The sequence below is a fragment of the Sceloporus undulatus genome, chromosome 5, assembly GCF_019175285.1.
Source record: "Sceloporus undulatus isolate JIND9_A2432 ecotype Alabama chromosome 5, SceUnd_v1.1, whole genome shotgun sequence".
Classification (NCBI taxonomy): Eukaryota; Metazoa; Chordata; class Lepidosauria; order Squamata; family Phrynosomatidae; genus Sceloporus; species Sceloporus undulatus.
This window is the reverse complement of record NC_056526.1, coordinates 42,096,455-42,107,156: the sequence shown is the minus strand read 5'-3', so window position 1 is coordinate 42,107,156 and position 10,702 is coordinate 42,096,455. Positions and strand designations below refer to the sequence as shown.

At 36.8% G+C, this 10,702-nt stretch overlaps 1 protein-coding gene across 3 annotated transcripts in view; it reads left to right on the top strand.

Moving 5' to 3' along the window:
- Window positions 1–10,702, top strand: part of UTP20 (UTP20 small subunit processome component) — an 83,663-nt gene that overhangs the window by 34,018 nt on the left and 38,943 nt on the right. For all 3 annotated transcript variants that reach the window (XM_042470518.1, XM_042470519.1, XM_042470520.1), the window contains 9 exons: window positions 374–586; window positions 1,228–1,318; window positions 2,343–2,428; window positions 2,669–2,794; window positions 3,054–3,220; window positions 5,003–5,211; window positions 7,245–7,388; window positions 8,243–8,322; window positions 9,690–9,919. In XM_042470518.1, coding sequence (XP_042326452.1) covers window positions 374–586; window positions 1,228–1,318; window positions 2,343–2,428; window positions 2,669–2,794; window positions 3,054–3,220; window positions 5,003–5,211; window positions 7,245–7,388; window positions 8,243–8,322; window positions 9,690–9,919 — 1,346 coding nt within the window. The remainder of the gene's footprint in view (window positions 1–373; window positions 587–1,227; window positions 1,319–2,342; window positions 2,429–2,668; window positions 2,795–3,053; window positions 3,221–5,002; window positions 5,212–7,244; window positions 7,389–8,242; window positions 8,323–9,689; window positions 9,920–10,702) is intronic.

The following is a 10,702-nucleotide window of genomic DNA, read 5'->3' as shown; positions in this document are numbered from 1 at the left end:
AGGTGGCAAAATAGGGTGTGGTAGATTGTTCTACGTGTGAGAGATCATCTTGAGAGAAGTCACAGAGGAAGGTATGGGATGACAGTTCAAAATAAAGGTTTCTAAAATTTGCTTTGATTAATAAGAGGGAGGCAATAAAGGGAGCTAAAAGTCAGGATTTTATATCAGGAATAGCTTGAGCCTAGTTTATATAATAACAAGGAAGTAGGCACTAATGGAAATTACAGGGTATAGTATAATAACATGAAAGATCATTTTGCTGAGGCATTTGGGTGGACTGGAAAAGGAAAAGTGATAGGCAGGAAGTCCAACCAGAAACAGATGGCAGTAGTTATAGGTTTTTTTCCCCTTACCCTTTTTGTTTGTTTTACAGCAATGAATATTATCCTGCAGATTCATTAGTAGCTCCAGTGCAAGATCTTAGGAAGAAAAGCACTGATGGTAATGTGAAAGAGGATATCTCTGAGGATATGAATCTATCTGTGCAAGAGGATGAGAAAGATGTCAGTGAAGGAGAGAAACAGGTTTCTGACAAACCAGTGACTGAAGAGATGCCAGTAAAGAAGTCGAGAAGAGCTGCAGCAAAGTACGTGTGGCCTAATTGCAATAAAAGAAAACATGTTGCACAAACATTGAATAGAATCTCTTCTGAATGTCATTTTGTCCTGTAGTTCTTATTCTCCCATCATATCTTGGATTTTTTACAGTGTCTGTTTTCACACTTTATATCACTTAGAAGACAAAGCAACAATTTAATAATTGCAGGTGATCATAAATCAACTGTGGTTAGTGGAAACAAAGCAACTGCATAAAGTATTTGATTATTTATGCTAACCACAGTTAATGGGGTGAGCACAGTTTGTACAAGTTGTGATGAAATGATACAGTCTTTAATAGATCTAAACACTTCTGAAATCCTCCTTTCAGTCACAGTGGAACAATAAGGGGGAACTTAAGCTGCAGGAAGGATTCTGAGTCAGCAGATTGTGAGCAGCTGGGCTTTCTTCTGTCATTGGAATGACCATTTACAACTTCTTGCCTCATATGTTCCAATTCAAGATGTACTACCAAGTGATGCAACCTGTTCAGCTAATCCTATTTGAATTAACTTCAGCACATAAATTTTTTGTACATAAAAAGTGCTTCAGTATATTTACCTCTTTTTAGCATTCCCAAAAGTTGTATTCTATTCTACATTGATTTATTTTGTTCCATTTTATTTTTCAGACAACTCATTGCCCATTTGCTAGTATTTGCTCAATTTTCAAATCCACGAGCATTGTATTTAGAACCACAGTTGAAGGAACTATACACTCAGGTAAAATTTCTGAGCATGTTAAATGTTTTATTTATGTTTGTATAATGACTGCCTTGCAAAGACTGAAAATGACTTGAGAGAGCTCTTGGTGTTTATATCATCAGTCTGTCTGTATATGTAAAGGATATATGTTAGATTTTGGAGTAATTAGCCAGTACAGTGTTATGGAAGTATAGGCTGATTGACCTGCACCACTCCCTAGCTCTTCCTTTCTCAGACAGAGGGTATGTTGATAGGGAATTATATATAATTATGAAGAAACAACTGCAGACAGTTTGCTTCTCTCTTTTCTGTTCTGTGTTCCTCTGGAGAAAGGAAGACCAAAGAGACAAAGAGGATTTGAGTCCTTTGGGGCTATTAGAGTTTGTTTTATTATTGACAGGGAAATAAAAACCTATGTGAGGTGGTTTTGTTTTGGACTATATTAACTGAAATGGAAAGATGATTCTTAGAAGTTATTTTCTCTATCTGTCTAGAGAAGGGATATACACCAGACCCTTGGGATTTGGTTCCAGAATTTGGGCCCTCTGGGGTTTGGTTCTAGAACCTCTGTGGGTACCAACATCCATGGACGCTCAGGTCTCATTATATACTATGGCATGGTAAAGTGGTCCCTTACATAAAATGTCAAAAACAAGGTTTGCTTTTTGGAATTAAAAAAAAATTAAAGCCATGGATAGTTAAATTCATGGATACAGAGGGCCGACTGTATATCAATGGAAGAAGAGCTCACTGTTGTAAATCCTCTCAATGTATATAGTAGTTAGCTGTTCTGTGGCAGAGATGGGCATTAATATTGAAATGCAACTACCAGTATTCCTCATCACAAGCTATGCTGGCTAGGGCTGATGAGAGTTATAGTTCAACAACTTCTAGAGGGCCATGTGATTCCCAGCCCTGTTCTGTGGATTGATGTCAAATAGAACACTAGTTGTATTAAAAGAGGATTTACATTGTTAATACAAGACAGACTGATACATTTATGCTTTCGTATGGATTTTGTTTCTTATAAAACATTCTTCAGCTGCTGAGCCATCAAGACCAGAATGTACAAAAAATAGCTCTTGACTGTATCATGACTTACAAGCATCCACACTTACTGCCATACAGGTAAGAAATAAGTCATGGTTTGACTGTTTGTTTTGCATTAATCATTATATGGGAGAACTGTTTCATGGCTGGAACAAATAAAGGTGCTTGAGTGCAAATGTGTGATGTTCAAGGTTCACGTTTTCTTTGTCTAAGCATCATTAGCTTTTAGGATCAGTGGCCTTGTAATAACGAATGCATTTTAGAATCATGGTTCTCAAAATATCATATCTTTTTCTTAACATTTTCTTATATACTTAGGGAGAACTTAAAACGGCTACTGGAAGACAAGACCTTTAAGGAAGAAATAGTTCATTTCAGCATTTCTGAAGAAAGCACTATAGTAAAAACAATACACCGACCAGAACTTATACCTGTTTTAATGAGGTGAGGAAATTAGATAAATATTATCTTAGAAACCAGGTCTACATAGTTTTTGGTAGATCTTCAGGAAAGAAATGTCAGAATTCATGTGCCTGCTAGTATTTGGGTGCACAATTATGACTGTGCTTTGTGGTAAGTTGGATACATTTACTGTGTCTGTGCAGTTGTTCTTAATATAAGTTGACAAGACCAGTAGACCAGGATCTCTCTTTATGTAGTGTCTGAACAGTGAATGTAATAATTTTCTTATTGGTATTGAAAGGATTCTGTATGGACGGATGAGAAACAAAACTGGAAGTAAAACGCAAGGAAAGTCTGCTGCTGGGACCCGTATGGCCATTGTTTTGCGGTTTCTTGCTGGGTCACTTCCTGAAGAAATTAGAATGTTCCTGGATCTTCTTTTTGAGCCGGTGAAGCACTTCAGTAAAGGTACAAATTCTAGGAGTGAATTTGACTAGAAGATACTGCCTAGGTTGATGCAAACAGATTCATAACAAGGGGAAGGAAGTAAACTGAACTATTTTAAATATATTTTTATTGTTTTAATTGTATTTTATTATTATTATTTCTATGTTTGAATTGTTTTAATACTGTGAATAGTTTTTGTTTTATTTTAATGTTCACTTTTTTGCATGTTCTAAGCTGTATTGTTCTTTCTCAGCCAGTGGAGAAGGAGCTGGCTGAGAGTGGCACTTAGGAGAAGCTACCATGAAGATCCATTCTAGCTAAGGAGAAGGAGCTATCTAGACCCACCCCAGGATGGCAAACCCATTTTCCCCTTCTCTGGAGATCTTCTTTTCTCCTTTTCTTTTTTTCTTGGCTTGGAAATGAAGGATCCAGGGATCCAGCAGGAGATTCTTTAGATGCATGACCCTTGCCACATCTGGCAGTAAAAGGCATTAACCCATACATAGGTTGTGATGCCTTTTTCTTGGCTAGAATTGGCCTTTATCGTAACTTCTTCAACGTGCCAGTTTAGATTATAAACTGCTTTGAGTCCCAGTTTTAGGATAAAGATGAGATACAAATAAATATAAGAATAGATCAATAAATAATAAAAGTTTGTAGGGTTCCTCCTTCCACAGTGGTATGACTTTCTTCAGGGAGGATTAACTATAGTAGCCAATGATTAATAGTCAGTTGGAAAGCTGGTGCTGGTGGGGGAATAGAATGACCTGCTTGAGTTCTTTGTAATTTATATTTTCCTGAATGATATTGCTAGTTAGCTGAACCTGTTAAGAGATGATGCAATAATTTGTTCTAGGTCGAGTCTGTGTTAATGTGATATAAGCACACATCCCTGACAGTGACAATGAAGCAGAGGAGAAACTTAGGATAAGATGGTGGGGAGGAACAACTGTTTTCTTGCTTTCAATTGTGCTGTAGTATATTTTGATCTTCACTTTAATTGATATCTGTACAGTACCTGCCTTTCTCCCTATATGGAACTACCTCATACTGAAATGAACCAATGATCCATCTAGTTCACAGATTCTTTGGGTTTCCTAGCACTGTTAAATGAAAGAAACTGGAGATGGCAGGAACTGAAAATGCAGCTTTCAGATGGCTGAGCTATGCCTTCATATCCCTCTAACTCTTCCTTAATATGAAGTAACAGTAGGGAACACTGGTTCCTTATTTGAGAGCCCTTGAAGATATAAAAGCTGTATTTCCTCTTACATTGCAATCCTATGAATTGTTACTTGAAAATGAGATCACCATTTTCATTGTGTCTTTCTCACATGTAAACGTATGGATGGCCTCGCCCCATTACCATCAATGGCAGTGTGTGCACGCCAACATGACCATATGCACATCAGCATCTATTCACCAATAATGGGACTTGAGGTTCTGCAATTAGTATCTGTGAAGTGGGGTTCAGAACCCAAACCCCACCAATACAGAGGTTTCAAACTACATTGTTTCTGCAGTGCAGATTCAGCAAATGTTTTGTATTCCAAATCTTATGTTTCTTTTGTTGCTTTTCTTGTAAGTTTTTAAAACTTCCTTAAAATTTGATTTTGAAAATTGTAGGTTAGGCTTCAGCTGCAATAGCCATTTGCTAATTTAAGGGTCTTAGGGGGACAAAAAATCCATCTAGAGTACTATCTACTCAATACTGAAGAGCATCTGCACTCATTAGAGTCATTACCAAGAAATAATACTTCTGTTCATGTATCCCCTCCCCATCTTTTTCTCTTCTTCTGGAAGGACATTGTCATTCTGCTGTGGTCCAAGCAGTGGAGGAACTGGACTTATCCCAAGTCCTGCCTCTTGGTCGCCAGCATAGCCTTTTCAATAGCTTGGAAGTAGTACTGAAAAATATGGGGCATCTTATCAACCAGTACCTGCCTGAGATTTTGCAGATTTTACTTTGCATGACAGCCACAGTGTCCCACATTCTTCAACAAAGAGAAAAGGTCAGTGGTGTTGCTGTTTGTTCTTTTTGCATTCCCCTCTTCCTCTACTCTGTGACTTAAATAGAATTGGGGGGAAAAATGTAAAATGAATCTTGAAGCAGCCTTTAATTAATCTCTTTGTATGAAAGTCTTCAAGTGTTTTTTATTATATAGAAATATAATTCTGGTACCTGTTCAAGCTGATCAACTAAATGAATGTTTAAATTTATTTATTTATTTATAAATATTAGGTAGTTATTTTTCTCGCAGTATGGGACCTAATACAGTATTATTATTATTTAGTATTCTTTACTTCAGTTTTGCAGTTTTGCACAAGTGTTATTTTTAGAGGCAAATATCTTTAATTTAAAAAATGTATTTTTACAATATAGTTACAAATATTAAACACTGAGGTTCAGGTCTTGGACTTTAAAAAATGAAGTTTACAGCCAATATAGAATTTAATTTTGTAGATTTACTGTTTTCCTTTTCAAACTGGAAGAGTTTGTAAAATGTTTCTATTCACTGTTTTATCAACAAACTTCCAAATAGTTTCAGGAGACTTTATTGATGCTGTAATTACTATCCAGCTCGTCACCTAAGTGAAATACTTTCACAACCCCTGTTTTAATTATCCTTTATGAGTCTGGCATTAACATAGCAAAACACTGTCCTATATTGCCCTGCTATAATCTTCTCCTTGGAGGGATTTTCATGTTAAGATTATCGTGCTGTTTTAATACCATACAACAGTAAATTGGCAAGCAAGTTTAATGGGATAGTCTAAATTCCATTTTTATCCAGTCCATCAGCCAAGGAATTAACAGTGGCATACATATTTCGCCCTTCTGCTCTATTCTAACAGTAATGCTTTGATGTAGGTTGGGCTGAGATAGTGACTGACCCAAAGTCTGCCACTTGCCATCTTGAAAATGTAGGAATTTCAACCTGAGTCTCCTGTATTGTCACATTTTAACCATTACATTACATTGCCCCTCACTGCTGTAGCAATATTCACTATGTGTGAAATGAGCAATTCCAGAAAAGTAATGGTGTGAGATTCAAGTGCAGGTTTTACTTTTCGTGGGTACGCATACATTTAGATTGAAAGTGTTTTGGCAGCAGTGTTACTTATGTCCAAGTTAAGTGTTTTTGTTTATTCAGTAACTCTTAGATGAAAAGCTGTAATTGAGTAACTCTTGCCAGCACAAAATATCTTTCAGCATTGCCATTTGTTAAACTTAATTTAACAGTTCATTATCTAGTGAGGAGATAAAGGCTGTTCAAGGAATGTGGAGAAATACATTCAATACATTTAGTCATGGATTACAGACTAATATTCTCATCTGTGTTAAATTTCTACATTTTATAGTTACAGGTTTACATCTTTTAATTTGGAGTAGAATCTGTTTTTCCCCCCAACACACCTCTGTTTTCTTTCAGGCTTAAGCAAGTGGATCTTAAACTTTTCTTTAAAGTAAAATATTTAATGTTCTTTTTAGGAGCAATCTTTGTTAAGAGAGTTAGCTTAGAGATCAATAACATATCATAGTTGTTGCTAAGCCCTTTTCTTTGCTGGCACAGTGTTTGATGTGGAGTCGAAGGCTTTCATGGCAGGCATCCATAGTTTTTTGTGGGGTTTTTGAGCTATATGGCCATGTTCTAGAAGAGTTTTTTCCTGACGTTTCGCCAGCATCTGTGGCTGGCATCTTCAGAGAATGCTTGCCTGGAAAGCACTTGTGTGTGTGTGTGTGTGTGTGTGTGTGTATGTACATATATGTATGTATGTATATATACACACACACACTCACACATACATACAGTGTTTGATATTTAAATGTCTTTACTCAAAGAGTCCTTCCGAGGAATGCAGCTTTTGAATGTTCTTGACAGATATGGTACTATCACATGGACAGTGCATACAGTTGACAGGACTCATACAGTAACTAGACGATGAAATTTTAGGCAGAATGCAAGGATAAAAAATAGCTGTTCAGCAAACATTTTGCTTTAAATGGAAAAAACCCCCTGGAATGTAATTATTTGTTTTACAGATTCAGCTCAGATTTATCAACCCACTGAAAAACTTGAGGCGACTTGGACTTAAACTTATAGCAGACTTTTTCTCTGACTTTGAAACATACAGCTTCAGTGTGGAAGAGATTGATGCAGTTTTTCATGCAGTGGTATGGCCTCAGGTAAGGGTCTGGGATGAAGATCTGGATTTCAGAAGAAAGAATTCAGGAGAAATAAATGACTTAACTTTATTGTGTACCAACATCCACTCAAGCTACTACTCAGAAATATCTTAATTTAATCTAGTACATTAAAAGTTAAGTAGATTTTATCCTTTGATAAACAACATCAATTTTTTGATGTAACTAATATGCCACTTGATATAACTAATATGTCAGGATAAGTGAAGGTTACAAAACTGAGTGACACCCATGTTCTCTCCTTTGTTATACTTCTTGCCAGTGAAGTGTGGAAGAATCCATACTGTAGCAGATGAGTTTGTTGACAGAGCCACTAGGAAACGTTAAGTGATTTGATCTTTATGATAGCTGTGAAAGCTTTCAGCTAGTTACCATGCAGTAACTCTTTGGTCAAATCTCCCAAAGCTGTAATACAAACAAACAAACAACCCATTATTTTTACCATTTCAGACTAGACTAGAAAAAAGTCTCCTGTTTAGGATATGACAACATACAGTTTTTTAATTTTGTGCTTCTGCCACATTGTGACTTACTGTGTTTTGTGCTTCTGCTACTGGCAGTTGGAGATTGCCCCTTAAAATTATCAGGATATCTCTAAGACAGTTCTGAATGGTAATATTCTTTGTTGTATTCATCAGTAGGAGACTTTTCCTTGCTTTTAATGGAAGCAGAAACCCTGCATAGCTCTTGGTGTCTTGCTGTGAGGGATGTCAGTACAATGAATTGTTATTTCACAAATCAGTTATGATTGTTCTAATGCTTCTTCTGTTGTAAACATCTGTATCAAGATACTCTATTTTACCCTGTTATTATTTTTCTCTGTTTTCTTTTCTCAGATCACTAGGCTGGCCTCTGAAAGTCAGTATTCTCCTACTCTTTTATTTAAAATCATTCACATCTGGAGCAAGAGCCCCAGGTAAATTACTTACTTCTTAGTGAAGCAAAAACTGCTGAACGACTTTACTACGTAACTGGTAGGAGATATTGCAGTTCTACAGTGAGGCAGGATTATTTGTTTGTTTATATTGGGTACTGTTTTGCCTGTACTCCAGAGTCTAGGCTGTTGATAAGTAGGAAAAACGTGGAATTTATCTTTTGTGTAAAAAAGATGGGAAACATGTGGTCTCCCAGAAGCTCGACAGCAGTTGGCTGTGTCGATTAGGGATGCTGGGTTTTGCAATCCAGCATCGTCTAGAGAACCAAAAGCTGTCAACCACAGTGTAAAAATTCATTTTTCTCTGGCTAGTGATCTCAGGAACAAAGAAAGCTGCTTCATACTTATTCAGGCCATTAGTCTATCTAGCTTAGTATTGTCAATTCTGAATCCCAGGTGCTCGCCAGGATTTCAACCAGTATTCCTTTATAGCCCTTTCTGGAGATCCCTGGTATTCCCTGGTGATCTCTCATCCAAGTATTAGCCTGCCCTGATCCTACTTAGCTCTCCAAATCAGCTGAATTTGGATGTGTTAAGTTTTTTCCTTCCCCCCCTCCCCCAGATCAGTGACATTCTTTCATTCCTGCATAAATTACACTTTTAGTAGAGTTAGGTTTTACTGACTATAGGGAAGAATAATTGATTAATGAGCACAAAAGAATAATTTACAAGTAAGCCAAATTGTTTCATCACTTACCTGATAAAACCTTTCCCTATATTTTTTACCATAAAGTCTCTAAGACAGCTTATAAATGAAAACATAAATAATGTTTAATAGAACAGAAGTAGTGCTGTTTGAGTTAGCATTGGTACAATAACATGGATCCTATAACTCAGGAAACACTAAATGCCAGGAGGAGGGGGCAGGGAAGGGAGTTTGTAACCTCTCATGTGTGTGCTAACAGTGTTAGTGCCTGACAGATCATTCTGGGGAAGGAGTTGAACAGTTCTCCCTCCCCTTGCTTTGCTAAACAATTGCCAGAACTATGACATGAGAGAAAGGGCAGATGTCTGTAGGCCACAACTGTATAGCACTTTCTGATTAAAATCTAGAGTATTTATCAAGTTCCATGGGTCTCATTTTAAACGTGCAGGAAATACTGTATCTCCCACCTCTGTTATGTATGAACACTTTCTTTTAAAATATATATTGTAAAACATAGTGATTCTTAAAAGTATAAGAGTGTGAAGAACAATCACTTTGTTTCTTAAAACTATCCATAGAGGGATGGAAAATCAGTGTTCATTATTTGTAATAACAATTCAGCTAGTGCTGCTGTTGTTTTTTAACCTTCTGTAATTCTGTTTCTTTAATTTCCTATCCTCTTGCCTGGTTTTGATACTTTTAGATACTTTCCTTTGCTGGCCAAACAGAAGCCAGGGCACCCAGAATATGATGTATTGTCCAATGTGTTTGCTCTGCTCTCGACCAAAAGCCTGTGTGAAACAACAGCCAGTGTTGTGATTGATGTGGCTGACAATCTTCTCAATACTCCTGACTTTGAACCCAGTGATGACCAGTTTTGCATCTTGACAGTGACTGACTGTGTCTTTATAGAACTTGATGAAATGACAGAAGGTAGGTACTGTTAGGTATCTGACTTTAAGATAAGTATTTGACATCTGGTAGTGGGAGGGGAAATGACCTATGAATGAAAATTTCATAGTTTATGAAAATTTAAATACAAATTGTATTCTGTTCATTGGTGTTTGTTTTTAAAACTGTCTTATGCCATAACATGTAATTCTCTGTAGAAGCAAATATGAAAGTGAGTTTGTGGCTTTGAGCTTGGATATCTGAAGCATTGTCTTTACACTAAAGTCCTTTTCAGAAGATCTCCTAGTGCTCCTTCAAAAATCAGAGAACATCTTTCCTGTGCCCAAGCTGTGGAGCTCTTGACCGAGGAAACCTCAGTTAGCTCTCTCTTGGACGCCCTTTTATCATCATATGAAGATGTTTGAAATTATTAAGCTAGATCAGGGATGGGCATGTTCTGGAACCCTGAGGGCTGCACCATTTGAATTTTGGCTCCTCTGAAGAGCTGCAATATGTCATTGCAGCCATCAATTTGGGTGACTGGAAATGATGTCATCTCATTCCTGATCACTGTTGGATGTGTTCCTTGTTGCTTTGGGGAAGGGCGTGAAGGCTGTTTTCTGACAATTTTGACCTGAAAAAATAGAAAAAAATGAGGGTGGTGAGGGCTTGGAGAAATTAGTGGAGATACAAAAGCTACATTGGATCCCTCACTCAGTGACCACATGTTTCTCATACCTTTGCCTGTGAAACCAATATTGATGGCTCATTTTAATAATAATAATAATAATAATAATAATAATAATAATAATAATAATAATAATA